Here is a 22,994-nt window from a genome sequence, read left to right on the forward strand (position 1 = left end):
CATTTTTGTCATTTTTGTCATTTTTGTCATTTTTGTCATTTTTGTCATTTTTGTCATTTTTGTCATTTTTGTCATTTTTGTCATTTTTGTCATTTTTGTCATTTTTGTCATTTTTGTCATTTTTGTCATTTTTGTCATTTTTGTCATTTTTGTCATTTTTGTCATTTTTGTCATTTTTGTCATTTTTGTCATTTTTGTCATTTTTGTCATCTTTGTCATTTTTGTCATTTTTGTCATTTTTGTCATTTTTGTCATTTTTGTCATTTTTGTCATTTTTGTCATTTTTGTCATTTTTGTCATTTTTGTCATTTTTGTCATTTTTGTCATTTTTGTCATTTTTGTCATTTTTGTCATTTTTGTCATTTTTGTCAGTTTTGTAATTTTTTTCATTTTTGTCATTTTTGTCATTTTTGTCATTTTTGTCATTTTTGTCATTTTTGTCATTTTTGTCATTTTTGTCATTTTTGTCATTTTTGTCATTTTTGTCATTTTTGTCATTTTTGTCACTTTTGTCATTTTTGTCATTTTTGTCATTTTTGTCATTTTTGTCATTTTAGTCATTTTTTTTTTTCATTTTTGTCATTTTTGTCATTTTTTTCATTTATTTAATTTATTCGAAATTGTTAAAAATAATATAAAACCATAATTAAATTTTCAAATGGATCAAAATTATGAAAATTGTCATCTCACTCAATTTTCTCGATATTTCAAATTATAAAAACATGTCCAAAGGGTCAAAATTGCTAAAAATTCTAAATTTTTGAAACTGATGAAATTCAACATGATTTTCAAAACTTCGCAATTCTGAAATTTTCGACAACGATCCAAATTTGAAAATTGTCGAATAAGTGAACATTAAACTAGTATTAAAGAATAACTATTTTATATTTGTTTTCGTTCTGTCGATTTTCTGAAACACCCTAGTAATATCTTGTGAGGACGCAGCCATTATGGATTAAAATTTGAAAGTTTTGAGTAAATTCAATTTTTCGTGTAATACTTCAAATGAAGAAAAATACTGAAATAACAACAAAATTACGAAGAAAATTCGCTATCAGTGGGAGGTGTTTTCCGCAATTAGTTTTTCATAGATTTTCCTCTGAAAATTAGGTCAGTTTGTGAAAATAGTTATCTCAAAGTAGAATTTAATGTCTTGAACATTGATTGCAGGACCCAAACGAGAGAATGGCCGCCACCCTGAAGCCGTATTTGACTGCCGTGCGTCACACCCTGACGGCAGCGATGTGTCTGACGAATTTCTCCTCTCAGGTCGTGGAAAGGCACAACAAACCAGAGGTGGAAGTGCGATCCAGCAAGGAACTGCTGCTGACCCCGGTAGTAATTTCCCGTAACGAAAAGGAACGGGTCCTGATCGAGACCAGCGTCAATTCGGTCCGGATTAGCATTGCCGTGAAGCAAGCCGATGAGATCGAGAAGATCCTCTGCCACAAATTTACCCGATTCATGATGATGCGAGCGGAAAATTTTATAATCCTACGGCGGAAACCGATCGAAGGCTACGACATCAGCTTCCTGATCACCAACTTCCACACGGAGCAAATGTACAAGCACAAGCTGGTCGATTTTGTCATTCATTTCATGGAGGAAATTGACAAGGAAATCAGTGAAATGAAGCTGGCCGTCAATGCGAGGGCTCGGATCTGTTCCGAGGAGTTCCTGAAGCGGTTCTAGGTGAGGGAGGTTGTGACCTAGGAAGCGAAGCCGGAGATGTGCATTTAGGAATTTGTGTATGCCTTTCGATTTTTTCCCATTTCTCTTGTGTTTCTTTTTTCTAAGCTTTTATTTCGTGTACGTATTAAGATAAGCCCCGAACCTAATTATCTTTGGAAGCACAGCTCGATGCAAGCGGGATATGAGTCATTCATCGTTCAACGTCGTCGAGTGTGATTTCAGCGCGCGGTTGTTGAATATTTTCATTTGCCCTTCCCTTCTTCGTCGGGAGTCGTCGACTATCGTTTGTAATATAAATAAGGAAAGTTGAACACGATTCGATCGTTTTAAGCGCGAAAAGTATTAAATCAAGTTTTTTTTTACTTTTAAGATCATTTGCAGTTGGTGTCCGTTTTCGGAAAAGAGAGGCTGGTTTGAAGTTTGGTTTGTAACGAAGCAGGTGTAACTGATTGGTATCAAATTGCCGCAGTTAATCACAGGAGATTATCTTTTTGTCTATATCTATTTTTGTATTTTATGTATTCAGTGTCTCCCCAGGATAAACAAATCCTTATCTAATATACTAATCCTCTTGCCAAGACTACAGTCAACACTTTTAACGTAGCACAAATTTCTAAAAGTGGAACTAGATGAAATTTTTATATTTATGTTAACATTCCATCAAATTTGCATTTTTTTTTCTTCCAAGTCAATTATCTTAATCTTAATCAAAATAACCTCTGACTCTCCTTCCGAAAACTGGCACCATACAAATGAAGCTGATCCATAACGAAAAGCCAAATCAGAATAGAGATTAGGAAAATAAGGTCCTTCGTTTTGTTTTCCAATGTTGGAAAGGAAAGAAAGCCTTTGTTAGTGAAATATTACAGATTTTAGCAGACATCATAACCCAGAAAAAAAGATTTTCTTCTTGATGTATGTTTCGTATCAATGTTCAGATATATACGTTGAAAATTCTAAAAATTTTAAAAGGTTAAAGAATTTGAAAGCTTTAAAAAAACGAAAATTACCAAATTCGGTGATTATTTTCCCGGATTCCTAACATTTGTAATTATGTATTGTTCTATAAATTTTGTCGCAGCCGAAAAGTGGCAGCTGTCTGAGCTGCCAAATATTACGGATTCTTTTCGGCTAGAAAAATCCCTTAGAATACTTCTATGGACTTTTTTTTACTTTCGGATACTCGTTTTATTTATTTTCGAACAAATAACACAAATTCTACTAATAGTGTTTTCGTTTATTGGCAGTGGCAACCTATGCCGTTTTCGTTTATCTCCACTCGCGCTGGGCAAAACTTTTTCTGAATAAACAAACAGAATCGTTACCCGGGACGATGCAAATATATGGTTGCTATATCTATATATATACTCACCCTTATGCTTACCCCCAACACTGACAACTTTTACGGGGTGCAACCGCCTGCTTGAGGTTGAAATCTCGGGCAAAACTAGTGGACTTCTGAATTAATAACCGAACATAAAAACAGCAGTTAGGGCAAAACTCGTGGGTAACTAGGTTGCCACTGCCAATAAACGAAAACACTACTAGTTACCCACGAGTTTTGCCCTAGCTCCTGTTATTGTGTTCGTTTATTAATTCAGAAGTCCACTAGTTTTGCCCGAGATTTCAACCTCAAGCAGGCGGTTGCACCCCGTAAAAGTTGTCAGTGTCGGGGGTAAACATAAGTGTGAGTATAGCAACCATATATTTGCATCGTCCCGGGTAACGATTCTGTTTGTTTATTCAGAAAAAGTTTTGCCCTGCGCTTGTGGAGAAAACGAAAACGGCATAAAACAATCCACTTATAAAAATTTTCACGGACCCGACGCCTTCAAGTCATCGCCTACTCTTCTGAAATGTTTGGGAGGAACTAAACTAAAATTTAATTTCATGACAGCCATTTAATCAATTTAAAAAAAAATCGCCGGTGTAGAAAAAGGAAATTTTCCCCGGAATAAATGCCTTAATTACAAACATGAGGCATTTTGCATGTGGTCTTCCAATAATCCAATGGTCAATTTTGACCTTAAGAGTTTTTTTTTTAATTGAAATTCAAATTTACTCAGTAAACAAGTTTCTATAAAAATAAACAGATATGTCCGCAGACAAAAATACCATAAGTTCCGTCTGTTTTAGAGTCGCTATCGATATTCAAAATTGATGCTAAAGTAGACTTCAGACAACGATGAAAAAAGATCGAATCTAATTTAGGTAATTTGATAGCGAAAGAATCGATTCAAAAAATGGCGAAAGATCGATCTACCGAAGATCGATTGACCAATTCTAATCGGAACTGTCTTCTGTTGGATTGACTTTGAAAAAGTGTTCTATCATCTGAACCACGAAAATATCAGGCCTAATTTAGCTAAAAATCTTTAAGAAACTAGTATGACATCTCATTGGAAATCAGCACAATGCATTTTCGTGTAAAGTTGTATAGGTAATAGATGAAATCTCGACTTGATCGATCGACTATTGACCGAACTGAGGATTTCCGTGGAATCTTTCGAAAATGGAGCGGCTAAACAAGGTCTTGATCTAGCTGACGATAACGCATTGCTCACCCAACGACAACCTAAAATGCAAAGCGAACTCACGTCGAAATCGAAATTCTGGATCGTAAGTGGAGATGGATTGGGCCCAGAAGCTCGCGGCTCAGCGTCGGTTTAGCCGCACAAAAACTAGAACAGTTTTCCCTTTATGCAGTTATAATTTATTCAAAGTTCGCATTCGCAAATACACAGCTTCAAAGTAAAAACGATCACCACCTTCTCGGTACCACCGCGATCTCACCACCTTGTTCACCTTCATCTCACTTCCTACTCTTTTTTAGGCTGCACCCGGCCCCCTGGAAGGCCTGGAACGAATCGTCGTCCGTTTTACGCTCGTTCGATTCGACCTTCCTCACGGTGCGATCGAAGCGCAGCAATCCAAACGGATGGTCATAGTCGGGGATTCCCCGCACGTATTCGGCACGCTGAACCGGTGACGATTCCGCCGCACCGGTATCCTTCTTCTTCTTCCCGTCCAGGCGCATACCGGCCCCCTTGAAGGCCACAAAGCCAGCCGGTTCGGGCATCAGCTCAGCCGGATCCACCGCCATCGGTTCCTCTTCTTTGGACCGTTTCTCCGGCTCGGTGTAACCGACGGGCGGAGCAAACTCTACGTTCATGTCGCACTCGATAATGGTAACGGCTGGGCCCGGTTTTGTCTCCAGCACCGACAGCTCGTAGGTGGTGTTGTTATATTTGATGGCGATCAGATCTCCCGTTGTTAGACAGGCAAAATTTCGGAGACAGTTCTCAAGCACGGCCTTTGGGTTGGTGATATCGAGAAACTCGACATTCTGTGGCTGGAATTTGGAGTAGGTGGCCACCGGTATCGAGACGCTCTCGATCTGAACGATGTCGCCCTCGTCTAGCAGCAGGTTGTGCATCATCTGATAAATTCAAAATATTTAGTTTAATTCAAATTATACAAAAAAACCTATCAAAGGAAAACCTTAAAGCAAAAGATCTACTAGGTTCAGCCGAAACTTACCCAGTAAGGTATATAGATTTTGCCCTCATCGGCCACAAACTCCAGCACGCCAGCGTGTGTGCTCCTGTTGATACCGCTATTGGTCAGTTTGAACAGCATCGGGTACTCAACATTCAGTCGGGTCAACTGATCCAGTGCCGATGGGGGCATGATAACTAAAATGAGGAAACAACATTAATAAATAGGTCGGTACTCCAAAGATTGATTGAACTCCCACCCGATTCAACTTACTTTTACCACCGTTCTCCACATCCTGTCGCTCGTTGCCCGGAAGCATCGACACCGAGTAGCACTTGTAGGTGCTGTTGAATGGACGGGAATGGTCCGGGAACATCATATTGAAGCCGTTGAACTGGAACTGAAAAAGGTTAGTTATTGCGAAACGACCTGGATTCGACTAACAAAGGGGCAAATTTTACCATTTTTGTATGTGTTGTTGGTTTGTTGGAGAGATCGTTTTCGAAGGTTCCTGAAGGAGGAAAAAAACGTAAAACTGGCTGGCTAGCGAATTTGTCTCGTTCACCCAATTTGCAGACGGATGATTTCGAACCGAACGAGATTATCAAGTGGGTTGAAAAAAGCGCAATACAAGAAAGTTCACACACGATTGGGTAATTTGCTCGTCCGTTTTCGATATAAAATTCCTAATCACTTTGTTTTGTCTACTACGGTGCAAAATAATCCAACGATCGACTAGCAGCCAGCGAATGGGATGACGATGTAAATATTACAAACAAAACAGAATCTGACGTTTCTCTGTTGGCTGCATGCTGAGCGTATCGAACTCAAATTTAGTTTTTATGGGACTCAAATTGAAATGTGCACCGATTGACTCAAATTTGAGAAACACTTTCAAATTTTTACGTATTGTATAATCAATTTTTTTTAACAAATATAGTTAAAGCTACTTCTTATGATTCTAATCGTGTCTAACATTCAATTTAAATAAGATGATAAGGGAGAGAAAATTGAAGATACAGTTTTCAATTTTCACAGTTGAGCCGAATTAAGCCCATTTCAGGAGGACGTGCTATTATTGAAATCAACTTTCAAGAAGTTTTCTGCCTAGCTGTGATGAATTTAACATCTACAAACATGTTCAAAGTTATGAAAAAACACTTGAAAACTGTCGTAATCTGAGGGATTTCCTGGTCCTGGACGATGGCCGTCTTCTCGTGGTTGCCTTCTCCCGTTTCCTTGGAGTGATGTTGCTGTCCAAAATTCGTTTTAAGAATGACCCGATTTGTTTTTTTTTTTTTTTTTTTTTTTTTTTTTATCTGGGATTTTAAACTTGTTTGCTTATTCATCCCGTAAATTTATCCGTTTCACGTTGATAGTTGGCATTTTTTTTTTCTTTTCGGTGTTGTTTTTTGTTTTTTCTCGTATTTTTTGTTTTTTTGTTTTTTCTCGTGTTTTTTGTTTTTTTTTGTTTTTTTTTTGTTTTTTTTTTTGATTTTTTTTTTGTTTTTTTTTGAGAATTGAAAAGAGAAAAGATAGTACATAACTAAAGGGAAGATCTTGTGCTTTTTTCAAGATTTATGTGGAAAGGAAAGAGAAAGATAGTGGATAACAAACATTGATTCATATCTCAAAGAAGAGTTTGGATTTGTTGAGGAAAGAAATAAGTTTTTTCTCTTCATGGGGACAGTTGGAGAGTATTTGTCGTAAACTGGGGGATAGGTCGCAGGACTGTCTTAGAGGGAGGTATTGGAGGCAGGAGGTGAGGATATGTTTGACGGTAATTGGGGAATGACAGGATGGACATAGCGGGGGTTCGTCTTTGGTGAATATGTGGGCGTGTGTTAGTCGGGTGTGCCCGATACGGAGCCTGGTGAGGGCTCTTCTTTCAGGTTGGCTGGGTCTATCGATCCATTTTTCGGTGGTGTTCTTTACTTCGCGCAATTTGGCGTGTAAGGAGTTGGACCATTTTGTATTCCAGGTATCTCTAATCGTCTTATGGATGAGTAGAGTAGCATCAGATTGCGGAATTTCCATCGAGGGGGAGGGAAGCCCTGCACCAACAGAAGCTAGACGATCGGCCACCTCATTACCCTCAATGCCGGCATGACCCGGCACCCAGCAAATTGCGATGTTTTTCCGTGGAGCTGTCTCAGAGATGGTGTGGACCCATGGATGTATAACATTACCGGCAGCCAACGCCGTCAGAACGCTGGCCGAGTCGGAGAAAATGACGGACCCTGGGTTTGACATTTGTATTGCGTCTAGTATGGCGTAGGCTTCGGCGCTGTAAACAGAGCAGGATTTAGGGAGAGACAGGCTTCGATCAGGGATACTGCTGTGGTGTATACCACATCCGACATTACCATTAATGGTCTTAGAGCCGTCGGTGTAAATGTGTGTCAGTTCTTGATATTTCTCTTCCACCAGTTGACGGAAGTAGGGCAAGACAATGGCTGGGGGGGAGCCAGCTTTGATTTTATGTTTCAGGGATAGATCAATGTTAGGTGTAGGGTCGTTCCAAAATTTGATTTTCAGCCCTTCTCTTGAGCAGATGGGTGGGAGGGTGATTCCCGTAAGTTCCATGAGTTGTGAGTTGGTTCTTAAGACCAATGGGGAGTCTGGGGGACATTGATAGGAGAGAGAACGAATAGCTTTGGAGGAAAGGTGTTTAGCGACAAGAAATTTGAAAGGAAGTTGCCCACTTTCGGCCATTAGAGAGTCGATAGGACTGGTACAAAAGGCGGCACAAATTGTCCGGATACAGTCGTTATAAAGGGGTTCCAGCCTTTTGATGACTTCGTCTATTGCCATGCTGGTGAACCCTAGGCCGTAGAGGATAGTGGGAATAAGCCAGCCGTGGAGAAATCGAAAGAGGGAGTCTCGATGGGCAAAACTGGTCTTGTTGGTTAGAATGCGGAGAATATTGAGTTTGTTAATGGCGTTTTTTCTTGTTTGATTCATGTGACACTTAAAGTTTAGACGATCGTCGACCCATACTCCTAGGATGCGGGTGGAGTGCACCAATGGGATGGTTTGATTAAGCATTGTTAATGCGGGAATTTTTTTGAGTTTTCTTCTATTTGGGCCAAAGTGAAGGAGGGATGACTTGGAGGGAGAAAACTGAAACCCGACGGTCGGGGCCCATTCGGCAACAGAGTTTACGGCCGATTGCAGTCTTCTACGAGCCATTCTGGCAAAGGGAGAGGTGGAGATTAGGAGTATGTCGTCCGCGTACACTAATGTTTCGATATTATTAGTGGTAGCATCAAAGAGCGAGTTAATTGCAATTAAAAAAAGAGTGGGAGCGATGACAGAGCCTTGAGGCACTCCTCCGAGGATTGGTTTGATGATTGAGCGAGCTCCGTTTATGAGCACTTGAATGGATCGGTTAGTGAGAAATTCTTTAATATATTGGAGTATCCTGCCGCCCAGGTCCCATTTGACCAGTTGGTTAATTATCGCCGATCTATCGACCCTGTCGAAGGCTTTCGACAGGTCGAGCGAGAGGCATTCGACGTGTTGGTGTTGATTTAGGTTGGTTGATAGGATAGATTCAAGTTGTTCAAAGTAGTCGTCAGTAGACCTCCCGGTCCGAAAAGCAAACTGTCTGGAGTCTAGAAGTTTTCGTTTTTCCAGGATGGCTTGCAGACGTCGGTTTACCATCCTTTCCAGGATTTTCCCGGGGCAATCAAGGAGGGTGATTGGGCGATAGTTATCGATCAGGTGTAGGTTTTGCTTCGGTTTGGGTATGGGTATTACTAATCCAGTCTTCCAGCTGTCGGGGAGTTTGCCTTCATACCAAATCTGGTTTAGGATGTTGAGGAAGCATTTTTTGCCAAGAAGTGATAGGTTTTTTAATAAAGGGTATCCTATTTCGTCTGGGCCGGCGGATAGGCCCTTCACTTTTCTGAGAGATGACTCCAGTTCGTCGAGGGTAAAAGGGCTATTGTAGTCGGAGTTGATGTGGCTGGGTGTGGAAGGGAAGTCGGGTAAGGGAGTGTTGGATGAGGCTGAGACTGAGGAAAAGAGATCGCAAAAGGAATTGGCTAGGGTAGAAGGATCATTTGTGTACTTGTTGTTGAGGAGAATATGGTAGGGGTTTTTACGGGAGTCTCCGCTGAGGGTCTTGATTTTGGCCCAAAGTACGTTGGAGGGGGTATTTGGGTGTACTTCCTCGGTAAACTGCTGCCAGCTTGCGATTTTGGCTTCATTAACTGCTCGCTTTGACCAGGACCGAGCGATCTTGTACTCAGCGAGAGCAGTTTCTTTTCGAGGGTCATCGTTGGGGATGCGTTTAAGGGTACGAAGTCTTTTTCGCCGTAATTTGATGGCTTCTCTAACCTCAGGAGTCCACCAGGGGACGGCGGATTTCCCGGGTATACCACTAGTGCGAGGGATGTGTTTTTCGGCGGATTTTAAAATTATAGTGGAAAAGGTGGGAATGCAAGCAGGGTTATGAGAGGACAGGAGACTGTCAACATCAAGTTGATATCCAGGCCAGTCGGCATTATCGTACTTCCATCTGGGCCTAGCGTTGTTTTGCGGAGAAGGATGTTGGATTTTTATTAAGATGGGAAAATGGTCGCTACCATAGCAGTCGTCGAGGACATTCCAACAAAACTTGGGACCAAGCTCCCATGAGACCATCGTGAGGTCCAGGGCGGACATGTTTCCTGTGGAAGGGTCTAGACGGGTGGGTTGAGAGTTGTTCAGGATGGTTAAGTTGTGGGCTATGACGAGATTTTCAAGATAAGATCCCTTTCTGGATGTGTGCGAGCTGCCCCAAGATAGTGAGTGAGCATTTGGGTCTGACATGATGATATATGGTGTTGGAATTTGTGGAAGAAGGTCGTCAATTTTTTCGGTGAAATCTGAGTAGGAAGTTTGAGGTGGGATGTAAAGAGAGACAGCAGTTATGTTGAACGGGTAGTGTAGCTTGGCACAGACAACATTCATTGTGGAGTTGATATTTATCAGATCGTAGGGGATACCATTTTTAATTGCAAGGCCAGCGCCTTGTCGGGAGCTTGTGTTGCTGGTGGTGTGCAATTGATAGCCCTTAATGAGATTTTGCGGTATTACGGAGTTACAGAGAATGTCCTGAATGGACAAGACTAGCGGGGAGAATTTCTTCAATAGTAATTGGATGTCAGGAAGTCTGCACGTTAATCCTCGTGTGTTCCATTGAACGGCAAAGTTCAATGATTTCTTGGGGGCAGGAGATTTTTTGGGGCTCTTACTAGTAGATGTTATGTTGCAGTTGTTTGTAAATATTTGGGATATTGAGTTGGGGGTTGAGTGAGCCATTGTTAGGAGTAAAGGGGTTTGATTTTCGAAGGTAAGAATTTCCCAAAAATTGAATTAAAATGACTTACCAGTTGTGTTGGGTGGAAGGCTATTGGAATTACCTGGTATGGCTGGCTTATTCTTCTTTGTTGTTGTTACCTGGTTGGGTGGGCTTTCGATGGAACTATTTTGGCGGCTTCGTTTTGGGGTGGACGTGTTGCTTGGAGTGCGGATTATTGTCATCTGACGATCGGAATCGCAGCTGGAGTCGTCGGAGTCTTCTTGAGTGGTTGTGGAGTCGCCAACGAGAGTAGATTGGTTGAGGTTCTCCTTGAGCTGGTTCAGTTGTTCCAATAGTTGAGAAACTTGGGCTTCCAGTTGACGGATCCGCTGATCTTTTTGGGTTTCGGCTTGGATTCGTTCGGTGGCCTCCTTTCGGTGCTGTAGTCTGCTTCTGTACACCTTGGTGGCCTCGCCTTGGGAAATTCCCAAGTCAACCTTAAGGCGGACAATGGCTTGCTCCTCCTTGAAGATGGGACAGTTCCGGTTTATGGATGAATGGGGTCCTTGGCAGTTGACACAGTGCGGTTCGTTGGGGCAATCCTTGTGAACTTCGGAGTCACCACAGTCGATGCAAACGGGGGAATTTTTACAACGCAGCTTCGAATGGCCATATGTGCCGCAATTGTAGCACAAGAGTGGGCGAGGGTAATATGGCCGAGTTGCGATGCGGATGAATCCGAAGAAGATGTGAGGAGGAGGAGTAGTGCCTTTAACGGTGAGTACCATCGAGTTGGTTGGAACCGTTTTTTCGCCGGATTTTTTTAGAAAACGATACACTTTCGTAACGCCCTGATCGGCAAGGAAACTTTGCAGATCGTCGTTACTTAATCCCGCAGCATCTTCACATGACACCACACACTGGCAAAGGTTAAGAGTCGGGTGGTGGTCGATGGTGATCGGAGTGCCGTCTATCAGTCGATCCAGTTTGAGCAGCTTGTTGATTTGAGCGGGGTTCCTAACTTTAAGGAGATAACTCTCCCCTCGGTCAGTTGGATTCCCTCCGTCAATTTTTCCGACGTATTTTTCGACAGACGTCGATATGATGAAGGGGTTTTTGGGAAGTTTTTGGTGGCCGGATGGTTTCATTCGGAGAAATTGCATATCGCCAAACTCTCCAAACGGGTCCATCCATGAAGGAACAGTTCTCATATTTCGATTTCCTGGCGGGTTAAGTGCCCCGCCCCACACTGGGGGAGTTTCCCCCATCTCGGAGTGAGAAAACACTTGTTGCGATGTTTCGCTGAGTAAACACCACACTGGCACTGGAAACTCGCGTGAAAAGGATGTCCGTGATCGAGAATACACGAGAACGCAATGAGAAAAAACTACACTTTACGCAGAGCGAATGGAGAAAAACGTCCGATCGGTAACGCGGTCGAATGCGAACTCGAATGATGACCCGATTTGCAAAAGTGCCGTTCTAGTTATAGGTAAAAGTTACCGCGCAACAATGAACGCAATGAACATATTTTCCAATCAAAGTAGCCAGATTTTCTCAAATTCCGCATGTTGTTCATTTGTCTGTCAATCATTAGTGCGTGTTGAGAAATTCTGAATTATTAAATTAGGTTCTTTTCTTCTAACATAAATTATTTGGTTTTATATTTTCCATTATCTCATATCTATCCTACAATACTTCCCTTCTGTACTCTCCCAAGTATCGTGTCGTCAAATTATGATGATTCATAAATTTAATTTATTCGTATCATTTTTCTGATGCAAATATATTTACTTTTTATCAGAATAGTATAAGCGATTTAATGTAGCTTTTTGTTTCTTTTCAATCGGAAATGATTCTACTTCCAGTCGTCTTCCTTCCCATCGAAAACATGAATGATCTATAAACAAATGTCTTCTGTTTCCTCATTAGATACATAGATTACCATTTTCTTTACCTTAACTCATATTTCGAGAGACTAATATTTCGTTTTCATCATAAAGTTTCTAATCTTTTCATTCGAATTCAACTTTCTGTCTTCCGCTTTCTTAACGGGACGAAAATGTGCCTTTCTGCACCCTCATATTTTCTATTTTATGTAAGAGTTCAGCCTTCTCCATTAGATTTCTATCTTGGTCTTCTGCCTTCTTATCGGAGACAAAAATGAGCCTTTCTTCTTCTTATATTTTCGATTCTTTGTTAGAGTTTCTTCCTAATCCATCAGAACTCTATCTTGATCTTCCGCCTTCTCATCGGAGACACAATTGAGCCTTTTCTGCTCTTCGTATATTCAATTAAATATAAGAGTTTCTGCCTTCTCTATCAGAACTCTATTGCAGACTTCCGCCTTATCATCGGAGTCATAAATGTGATTTTCATGATTCTTCCTAGAGTTTCTGCCTTTTCCATCAGAACTCTATCTTGGTCTTCCGCCTTCCCATCGGACACACAATTGAGCCTTTTTCATGATTCATCCTAGAGTTTCTGCCTTTTCCATCAGAACTCCACAAGCTCATAACTTCGTCTTTCCTACCGAAGCTATTTGAACAAATACCGACTAAGTAAATTTCGTCTTTACTTTTGAAATTCACTTTTGGTGGTGTTCCATTCAAACTGAAAAGTTCAAAACATAACCCGAGAAAAGATTCAAACGCTTTTTTTTAAGGTTGAGATTTCATCCTAAAAGACTTTTTTTTAAGTCTTCTAGATAGAAACCTATCGGATGGTAGATTCGTAGCGGCTGCCGACTGCGCCATTGTCGTAATCTGAGGGATTTCCTGGTCCTGGACGATGGCCGTCTTCTCGTGGTTGCCTTCTCCCGTTTCCTTGGAGTGATGTTGCTGTCCAAAATTCGTTTTAAGAATGACCCGATTTGCAAAAGTGCCGTTCTAGTTATAGGTAAAAGTTACCGCGCAACAATGAACGCAATGAACATATTTTCCAATCAAAGTAGCCAGATTTTCTCAAATTCCGCATGTTGTTCATTTGTCTGTCAATCATTAGTGCGTGTTGAGAAATTCTGAATTATTAAATTAGGTTCTTTTCTTCTTTCTAACATAAATTATTTGGTTTTATATTTTCCATTATCTCATATCTATCCTACAAAAACTAGTTTGCAAGCTTGAAGAACCAAAAAACTTGTTTTGATACCAAATTTACCCATGTCGAAAATAGGTCCTACTAAATTCCTTAGGGACTTATTTTGGACCACTCAACATAACCTGGGTATTATACTTGATGTTTAAAGTTCATGAATGTAATAAGACGTTGAACAACGATATGAAAAGAATTTTGAACACTATTTTAAACGCTTACTAAAAATAAAGTTTGGAATTTTGGTATTATTTTATACAATTAACTAGCTAAGGCCCAAACCGCCTTTAAACGGGGTTTATTTCAATCGACATAAACCCAAGCCAATGATTGTTTTAACTTACTTTCAGAACTTTAAACCTTGTTGATCTTACAATCCACATTAATCGTAACTGTTTGATAAGCATTTGTCAAAAGCAACAGCTTAAAGAAGCTTTAAAACATGAAAAAGGTGAACATGCACGATTTTTTAATTAAGTCATTATTTTTATGCTTCATAATAAATTATTGACAGTTTAGTCTAAAGGTTGCAACCATTCGATTACAACCGATCATTTACGAAAAGAAAATTATACTTAGTTAGATAGAATAGACGAAATATAAACCCCGTTTAAAGGAGGGGAAAAACCGAGGAAAAACCAACAATAAATCGGCAAATACATATGTAACGAGTTAAATTTTTGTAACAGTTTCCACAAACAAGTGTACCTAAATAGAGGCTGGGGAAAAGTTGAAGAAAGTTAGTTCAGGAACAAATTAATGTACAAATCAAACTTAACTACAAGAATGACAAAGGAAAAGAATCGCTGCATTTTTCGCATAATTGCGCATCAATCGCTGTCGTAAATATAGCTAAATTTAGATTCAGTTTGAGGGTGGTCCAAAATAGGTCCAAAGGGTGGTCCAAAATAACGACCAGAGTAATGATCGAAAAAATGAGTTTTTAGGCTTAAATCTTGTTATATTGCAACAAACGACGACATGTTTCGATAGAAAAAGTCTCTATCGTTGTAATGAACGGATAAAGCAGTCAAAAATTGTAACATATACTTTTTTAATTCAGAAAATAGTATAGCCACTTCCCAAAGCGGTCCAAAATTGGTCCGTTACCCTAATCAATGCGGCCAACAGATTGTGCTTTCACCCTAATCGGCATTCTATAGAAAGTACGCAGCCATTCGTTGCAACCGGAAAACTCATCGCCATCGCAACGCAACGGTGAAGAAAACGTGCGAGCAAAGATTTTTTCTCAGCCGGAAATAATTCAAACGTAAAGTGGTTTTTTAAACGAAGTTGGATAAGTCGCTTGAACCTAGTTGCAGAAAACATTGGACCAATGATGTTCAGAATAATTTAAGCAACTGCAAAGATTCGCCAGACAGGAATAAATGTTCAAGTTCCTGGGTACCTAAGTGATCAAATATGTTGCATAGTTGTGAACGGCGAGCTGATAAAGCAGTTAGGATTCAAATTCCGGATTCCGAAGATCGGTAAGTGTTGTTTTTCTCCAACCATTTAGATACATGGAATATTGAAGGATCCAATCTTTTTTGATGAATTAAAAAAACATGAGCTATTTGCAAAATTTCAGCTCAATCGGACATCTTTGAGCTTTAAATGGTGCCTCAAAGCATGTTTAATTTTTATGTTTTCATTTTTCTTATGTGTTCATTCTCATTATGTTGTCATTTTCTTTTCAAAATTTTCCATGTTTTGGTTGTTATTGTGATTAAGTCATTGTTTCTCTTGTGCCTTTTTGTAATTTTTTTAATATTTTTTTTAAATTTTAGCCAATTAAGGCGATTTTTATTATTCCTGCAATTGTCCTGTTTTTTTGTCTTTTACTTTTTTTTTGTTTTGTCTTATTTTAAAATTTTTGTCGTCATTGTCATTTTTGATGTTCCTCTTTTAATCTTTTTATCGTTTCTATTCAAAATTCTTAGTATTTTCCTGTTTCAAAAGTGTTGATGGCACTTGACGGTCGACTTGTGTGACGAGATGATATAAAGAAAGGATGTCTTCAAAATTTCAGTACTTCAGTTCATCATCAATAAAAAAAATTTATATCTTTTTTTGGAAAAAGTTAAGTAAAAACAATAAAAGTCCACCACTGTGCCAAATTGTAGCACAACCGGATTGCCTCAAAAAGCACATAGTTGCAACTTTTGAACCATTTGGAACTTTTTCGAAAAACCATAGATCACCGGACACATTCCGCTCGCTTGTACCGCTGAAAAGTGACGTTCGCTTATCAAAAAATCTCAAACTTGTCCATAATTTTGATAATTTAAATCACAGAAAATCAACGGTAAAAAGAGAAAAAAAATTTTACATGTTTTATATGATTTTGAAAATCATTTTTTTTGTCGGATAAAGAAGTTATTTTGACAACTTTTCCAAAACAATTTATTAACATATAAAGATTAGTTTTTTTAAAAAAATGTTCTTATACTTTTAGGAGCCAAAAAAATACTGCTTCATTTTGTAGAAAAAAATATTGTTTATACCTAATGTGGTTGTTTCGAAAAGCGAACAAAAACTGTCGCAAATCGAGTGAATTCACGTCACAAAAAAAGGGTAATTTTTTTACTTTTTTTAACGAGAAAACTTTGACATTTCTGACACAAAAAAAAATATATATTCTTTGAAAATAAAAAAACAATCGGTTGGATTCTAGCTGAGGTACAACAGCGCGAATTAGTGAATTCACGTCATAATATTTGATTTTTTGTAAAATTTCATAAGGGGCAAATGCTTGAAAGCTGTTTTTTTTTTTTTTTTTAAACGAACACAAACACATACAGGATCTCAATGAAACATGATGTTTCCTCGAAGAGATTCCTTTTTTCTTAACTCTAAGCGTACATCTTTCGAGGATATGATGGCTAGCATCTTACAAATGCTAAAACCACCAACCCACCGAAAGTGTACTATGTATGCCGTGACCGGGATTCGATCTCACACCCCCTGGCTTAGAAGACTTGAAGGCTGTCCACTACGCCACGGGCGGCGGCACTTTTGACCCTCCAGATGGTCTGATTTTTACAAATCGAACATAATTTAGTTTTTTTAAAGTTTGTTATTTTCAAATGAAAATACAAAAAAAAATTAAAAAAATAATAAGGTGAATCTTTAAATGAAGACTGTAAGAAACAGTAGTAATTTTAACGTATCATCCCACAATATATTGCTTTTCAAGTGCCAATCAAAATAAGGAAAAAGTCAGGAGCAGATACTGAAAATTTATGATTGTAAAAGTCGCAAGAACCAAATACCGTTTTTAAAAGCGCACATGAAATTTGAAGGCTTTGAAGAATGATTTAGAGTAAGCGATATTTCGTGACGTGAATTCAGTCATCTACTCTCTTCTGTTTAAACTGAGTGAATTCACGTCACAACTTGAAATAAGCACAATGTCGTTCGTTGTAATTCAATCGAGAAGCTACGCGCATCAAATTCTGGGTTGTTGTTTTTTCTACAACTCATTCGAAGACACCGATATTCTATTTCCACAGAGAGAACAGGAAATCAAAATTGTATGGACTAAAGTCCAAAATGTATACAATTTGGGCGTGAATTCACGTCACAAAAGTAATCGATCACAACAAAATCAACTTTAATTAGGTAATGATCAAAATATATTCATTTTAAAGAAAAAAATCAATTTGCGACCGTTTAATTTTTTTTATTTTCAAATAAATTGGTTGACTTCTAGAATGATAACAGTTCAGAAAAGTTCGGAAAAGCGATTTCATGTCACGGTGGAATGTGTCTGCCTCATATTTAAGAATACGCATATAAAATAAATCAAAAATCACTCCAAACTACAGTTTAATATTTTAGATGTCTTTTAGACTTAATTTTTCAATTAGTTGATTCATTTCTTCACAAGGGTGGCCCTGAGAATAATTCAAAAATTGGGAAAGGGTTTGGAAAAACAATGAATTAAAATGTTCCAAGTGACAAAAATGTCATTTTGTCTCATTTTGTCAGTCTTGCCAATTTTAACATGGTAAAAAAAAATTTATAATCATTTTCCTTGTCATTTCTATTATCTTTTTTTGTTAATTTTAGCATCTCTCGTTTTTGTCAATGTTTAAATTTTTTGTTTTTAAATTTTTGTTCAAAACACGATGTTATTATCATTTTATTTCTTGTGTTTTAAAATTTTTTAATGACCATCTTTAGTGGAAACTAAGTAGATCACCCTACTGTAGAGTAAATGACATAAAAATGCAGAGGAAAAAAACCAAAAAGCAATGCCAAATAGGTCACATAAGGCTCGGCGATTCGATTTGTTATTTTAAAATAAATTCAATTCTAAAAATTCGGAAGAATTCTACTGTTTTATGCACCCCTAAATCGAGTCCGATTGAACTGATATTTTACAAAAATCAGCTTTTGGGCCAATTTTAAAAATGTATATGGTTCGTTTTCAAAATTCGACGATTCTCCCATCATCCATTGCCACCCTAAACTTCTTATTAAATTAAGTTTAAGGTGCCTCATAAGTTGTTCCACGTTAGAAGTGAGTCATTTTAGGGCTATTCCATTTAAGTCTTTTTTCCCCAAAAAAATATCACAGGCAGCCGATTCCCAGATCTTGATGGTTCTTGCATTGTTGATTCATTTTCGTTATTCCGTTAACATCGATTTTCTAAATTTTATGAGTTGATCGTTAGGTGATTTTTGAGGATTAGAAAATAGTAAATTGAGGCACTTTGAAGGAACCACAAATCATGTCCGACAGAACTGAAGGCATTTTTGCGACTGCCCTCGTGTACGTTTATAATATGTACGTACATATAATCAACATGAACATATTACCAGTTTGCAAAGTTCGCATTCTATAGGGCCTTTTTTCAGACCAGTATATATTTTACGAGGCAACTTTCGATATCTTCGGCGTGACATACATTATTTAAGCTCCAACACTATAATAATCCAAACAAAATAGAATCTAGGTTTTAAGTCTTACCTATCTGGCTTAGAGAATAAGAATGGTCGAGTTTTCCTTTTTCAACTTTATAAATACTGATGACCGATTCAAAGAGTGGCTCCAGAGAGTTAAACTTTAGAAAAGCTATAGCTGTCACACATAGCTGTGAATAAGTCAACTAAAATTTATTTTTATTGAGTTTCAATGTAAAATTTAATGCGTAATATTAATTTAAAAGACTCGAATGAGAACTCAGTGTTTAAAAAGTCACTAATAAAAGTAAGAAAAAATATTAATTTAAATCAACACTAAATCAAAGCGGGGGATCTCGGAAAATAATTAATATTTTTGAATCAATGGTCCACAAAAGTTATGCTCAAGATTTAAAAAAAAAAACGTCCAGAGCATTGCCTACCGATCGACTTTTTTTTTTACAGATAAGAACAGCCTTTTATCAAAAACTAAGTGTGCAAGCATTGCATGTAATCAAGTTGTAGTTTAGTTCAGACTTTTAAGATAACCATGATTTTACAAAAAGGTCTCACTTATTTAAAATTTTTCTTAATCGTTTGCAGAGTGATTTGTAGTTTAACTTCCTCTCGAAAATATCTATATTCTGGCAAAAGGTAGTAGAATAGCTCCATCTTTTATAGAAAAAGGAAAACGAGAAAAAATCCAGCGCTGCATGCTGACCTGGTACATTTCCTGCCATTTTAAGCTTTATGAAGGTGGAGTTACAAAACTGACAAAGATTCAAAAAAAAAAACAAAAATTCAAAAAATAACAAGAATGACCAAAAGGAAACAGTAATTATTGTAATTTTGGTAGTTGTTGTAATTTTTTAAATTTTTGTCATTTTTATTTTTGTAATTTTTGTTCATTTTTGTAATTTTTGTCATTTTTGCAATTTTTGTCACTTTTTTTTATTTTTGTCATTTTTGGCATTTTTGGAATCTGAATAGAAAGGCCGCTGGAAGCTGTATAGAAGGTCATTAAGACTTGTTCTGGAACTTGAAAGTATCAAAAAGAACTTAAATTTTGAGCTGCATAGAACGTACTTCATATAAATGATGGGGCTGAGAGTAAGCTTTTTGAACCTGTTTTATGGAACTTTTGGTTGCTTGGGAGATGAACGTGAGGAAATAGACTCCTGCATGCGTACATGTCGAGCTCCATCGATCGACTGCTGGATCTTCTATCGATTCACTCCATGTTTATCTCGCATGTGTTCTATGTTGATGATATTGACAAAAGGAAGGCAAGATATCCCGTACATAACTGTCCTTCCTTATGCTCTCTCACCAAACCAAAGGGTGGCTCCAGAGAATAAATCTGTAGAAGAGTTCCAGAATTGCTCTACACAACTAAAGGATTTTCGGATTGAATGACAGTTCAAACAAAAACCGCGCAGTAAAATTTAATCTCATCATATTACAGTTTTATTTTCTATCATTTGCTCGCCTATCTTCCACAGCAGCGTTGTCAATAGTGTACAACAAGTAGGTAGTAGGTAGTAGTTAGACAAATCAAAATAGTCTTAATTAGTTTTCACATGTTTCCTTAACTTCATTTTAGGTGTTCCTCGTTAGCCGTTATTTCTGTTTATTAGTTATCAAACTTTGCATTCTGTTAGAGCTGTTTCCCAAATACATTTGGTTCGATTGACGGGTGATGAGTTTTTTTATGATTTCGAATTTAACTAATTTAATACAGATGCGGTTCTCTGAATTTAAAGTAAAATTCAGTGAGTCGAAGCTGTATTTTTTTAATGTTTTGATTTAAACAGTTGTAAAAAAAAGTTTTTCAATGATTTATTTATTTAACATAGGGGTTTTAGTATATGTACAAGTAATTCCTGCTCCAATCGTGTGAATGCACAAGCCATGTTTGTTCGACTGTTACTATTTTTTGGAAAACAAAAACCTCATGGTTAACTAAATTTTTTATAGCATCTAAGTGTAGTTCAAATATTTTTTGATTTTCATTTTCTTTCTTTACTGCAAGTCACTTTCAAGCGTCTGTTGATTTTTTTCCGATTCTGGTAAAGGCATCCCGTGTAATTTGTCATCACTTATGATTTCACTCTGTTTGTAGATTTTTTGCTTTCCATATTACTGAAATCGAACAGGTTTTTAATCCTGTTCCGATTATCACAACAATTTTTCTAGATCAAATTTGAATTTTCAAGGCCAATTTAAACTATCTTTTAATGTATTTTTTATTTCTTAACCATCAATGATTATTTACTCACAACTATTCGATTAAATGATTAAATAATTTGACTGGAATGATTTAAGTACGTATCAATTTGGTTGTCGAAATGTTTAAAATTGGTAAAAAATCATTCAACATTCCCTTAAGTGAACAAAATTAGAATTTTTGCATCCGTTTTTGGTTACACTGACTTGCGGTACATTTCACGTTAACTAAGGTACAACATTTGTTTATATAAGTTAGATTATGGTACATGTTAGTGTTAGTTTTTCTGTAGGCTTTCTGGTATTTCCTCAAGATATGATTCACGTTGTTAGGGTAAATGCTTTTCTTAAGAGATATGATGCACCCTTGCAAAACATTAGAAAAAAAGATTAATAATTCGAGAAGATTTTTAGCAATCGAGAAGAAAACCTGTTCCGAAAAAAACAGATTGTGACGTATTCAATTTCCTATTAGAAGTTCAGAAAAAATTGTCAATTGACTATTTCGTTGCCTGATCAACTTTAAGCTACACTAATTAAAAAAGTGTCTTCTCTGAAGAAATGCATTTACCTGTCCGATTTTCCAACCGTGTCAATCTGGTGTACATGATAATTGTATGGGATATGTGTTAAGTTGCCACTGTACGATTCTAGCTATGAACGATCAAACAGGGGAAAAGTCTTTTTCTTTAAAACAAATACAAAGAACAATATTGTAGTGGTTAGTATTTCGTCGCTCAAAAAATACTGATTCATCTCCACTTTCTCCAAGCCAAGGCTCAAGACGACAAAAAACTACTCTTTATAAAACAATCTTGACCACGCTTTGCAACGATCGAAAACAGTCGTCTGATTGGTCAGTCAGCTATCACAATGGGAGCTCCAAGGTTTCTCAAACGCATCCCCCACGTTGGCAACACTGGCCGTGTTGGGAAAACCGATTCCTGACAGTTACCGATCCCCAAACAGGAAATAAATGCAATTCGAATCGTGTTCTCCGCGGGTCCGGAACCAGTGTTGCCAATCTCATCTATTAGTTTGCTCACCAACTTAGGATAATCAATTGTTCAAAATTGTTTTCAGAAGGACGCCGCCTGTTATTGAAGTCCATCCGGGCAGTGTTGCCAATCGGTGGGTAGCAAAATAGATGAGATTTCCAAGGAGAGTCGAGTCGAAGCTTCCTTTTGATTTTAAACGTTTCGCTAGATTTTTAATTTTGCATTACACAATCCCGTTTTTCTGTCCTTTCTTTTCCTAATCTTATCTTTTAAAGATGATTCTCGCCGACGACGTTTTCATCGATGATAGAACAGATCCAGCAGACGACTCTTGCGATTGTTGGTCGTCGCAGACCCGGCCGATCCTCCCTGGGACTGAGGCGTGTTTGGTTTTGTACTAGTTTCATTGCTAAGCTTGCTCTTCATCTGCTCCTCGATCAGTTCGTGCATATCGATCTGCCACTGCTCGAGCTGCTGCAGCAACTCGACCTTTTGCTGGATCGCCTCCAGCAGCTGACTGTTAGCCTGCATCAGCTCAACACGATTCTTCGCCAGCTCGACCTCAGCCTTGGTCCGCCGTTCGATGGCTGCGTCCCGATCTTTGCGAGCTTGCACCACGGTCTCGTCCTGAGCCAAACTAGAGTGGGAGGCATCGTCCCGGGCCTGATTTCGCTCCTCAATCGCACTCTGCAGCTCGATGTCCTGTACCGAAAGCTACAAAAACAAAACAACGGTTAAAAGCCCCACTTTTCTAAAAGAAATTCAACTCAACCAACACCCACCTTACTCTCCAGATTGCGTATCAGCTCGTTCTTCTTCTTCATCTCGTCCTCCTGTTCGATGACCATGGTCCGGGTCTGCTCGAACATGGTCTTGAACTGCATGGCATCCATGTTCATGATGATGTGAACCAGTTCGTCGGCGGCCGACGAAAGCATACCCCGGCTGAACTTTTCCGGTCCGGATCGGTGTGGATGTGAGCCGGTGTTTGGTTGCAGTGAGTGTCCTGTGGAGCTACCCAGGCCCACGTCTACCGAGTGTGGTGATAGCGATGAGCTGGTGTTGTCCAACGACGAGAAGGACATGTCCGAGTGGAGACCTGGAAGAAAGAAAAATTAAAGATGAATCAAATCATTCAAGTATCTATCTTCAATGTGAATGTGTGAACAAGAAGGGAATGAAGATTATGGGGATTTCTACGAAGTTTGATCAGAGTAAAACCCGCACAATAACCCGTCTTTAGATCTGAGATCTTGCTGAAAGAATCTGGTGGTGCTTAAAGTGCG

At 38.4% G+C, this 22,994-nt stretch overlaps 4 protein-coding genes across 6 annotated transcripts in view; 1 reads left to right on the plus strand and 3 right to left on the minus strand.

Annotated features, from left to right (window-relative positions):
* The first annotated feature begins 981 nt into the window (after nucleotides 1-981).
* On the plus strand, nucleotides 982-2,528 carry LOC129751830 (actin-related protein 2/3 complex subunit 4). Its single transcript, XM_055747565.1, has 2 exons — nucleotides 982-1,110; nucleotides 1,171-2,528. The coding sequence occupies exon 2, from the start codon at nucleotides 1,186-1,188 to the stop codon at nucleotides 1,690-1,692; it is 507 nt and encodes a 168-aa protein (XP_055603540.1). The 5' UTR covers nucleotides 982-1,110; nucleotides 1,171-1,185; the 3' UTR covers nucleotides 1,693-2,528.
* Nucleotides 2,529-4,389: 1,861 nt separating this feature from the next.
* LOC129751829 (ubiquitin fusion degradation protein 1 homolog) lies at nucleotides 4,390-5,966 on the minus strand. Of its 2 annotated transcripts, none has more exons than XM_055747564.1 (4): nucleotides 5,652-5,966; nucleotides 5,464-5,584; nucleotides 5,233-5,387; nucleotides 4,390-5,131 (listed from the first exon to the last, which is right to left on the minus strand). In XM_055747564.1, the coding sequence occupies exons 1-4, from the start codon at nucleotides 5,652-5,654 to the stop codon at nucleotides 4,505-4,507; spliced, it is 906 nt and encodes a 301-aa protein (XP_055603539.1). In that variant the 5' UTR covers nucleotides 5,655-5,966; the 3' UTR covers nucleotides 4,390-4,504. The 2 variants fall into 2 exon arrangements, with proteins under 2 accessions (XP_055603539.1, XP_055603538.1); XM_055747563.1 differs by having other exon boundaries at nucleotides 5,464-5,590.
* An 847-nt stretch (nucleotides 5,967-6,813) lies between these two features.
* Nucleotides 6,814-11,748, minus strand: LOC129753998 (uncharacterized). Its single transcript, XM_055749853.1, has 2 exons — nucleotides 10,569-11,748; nucleotides 6,814-10,307 (listed from the first exon to the last, which is right to left on the minus strand). The coding sequence occupies exons 1-2, from the start codon at nucleotides 11,746-11,748 to the stop codon at nucleotides 6,814-6,816; spliced, it is 4,674 nt and encodes a 1,557-aa protein (XP_055605828.1).
* Nucleotides 11,749-19,923: 8,175 nt separating this feature from the next.
* LOC129756128 (bicaudal D-related protein homolog) overlaps nucleotides 19,924-22,994 on the minus strand; it is a 143,530-nt gene continuing 140,459 nt past the window's right edge. For both annotated transcript variants that reach the window (XM_055752900.1, XM_055752899.1), the window contains exons 4-5: nucleotides 22,491-22,807; nucleotides 19,924-22,422 (exon numbers count right to left, since the gene is read on the minus strand). In XM_055752900.1, coding sequence (XP_055608875.1) covers nucleotides 22,006-22,422; nucleotides 22,491-22,807 — 734 coding nt within the window. In that variant the 3' untranslated portion in view covers nucleotides 19,924-22,005. The remainder of the gene's footprint in view (nucleotides 22,423-22,490; nucleotides 22,808-22,994) is intronic.

The sequence above is a fragment of the Uranotaenia lowii genome, chromosome 3 (assembly GCF_029784155.1).
Source record: "Uranotaenia lowii strain MFRU-FL chromosome 3, ASM2978415v1, whole genome shotgun sequence".
Classification (NCBI taxonomy): Eukaryota; Metazoa; Arthropoda; class Insecta; order Diptera; family Culicidae; genus Uranotaenia; species Uranotaenia lowii.

Excerpts from the sequence above, each read along its gene's own strand:
- LOC129751830 (XM_055747565.1), top strand. The coding sequence starts at position 1,186 with ATGGCCGCCACCCTGAAGCCGTATTTGACTGCCGTGCGTCACACCCTG.
- LOC129751829 (XM_055747563.1), bottom strand. Across the intron at positions 5,388-5,463 it reads TGTGGAGAACGGTGGTAAAA|TTATCATGCCCCCATCGGCA; the intron begins GTAAGTTGAATC and ends TCCTCATTTTAG. Across the intron at positions 5,132-5,232 it reads AAATCTATATACCTTACTGG|ATGATGCACAACCTGCTGCT; the intron begins GTAAGTTTCGGC and ends TGAATTTATCAG.
- LOC129753998 (XM_055749853.1), bottom strand. The coding sequence starts at position 11,748 with ATGGGGGAAACTCCCCCAGTGTGGGGCGGGGCACTTAACCCGCCAGGA. Across the intron at positions 10,308-10,568 it reads CCTTCCACCCAACACAACTG|TCTTGTCCATTCAGGACATT; the intron begins GTAAGTCATTTT and ends TCTCCCCGCTAG.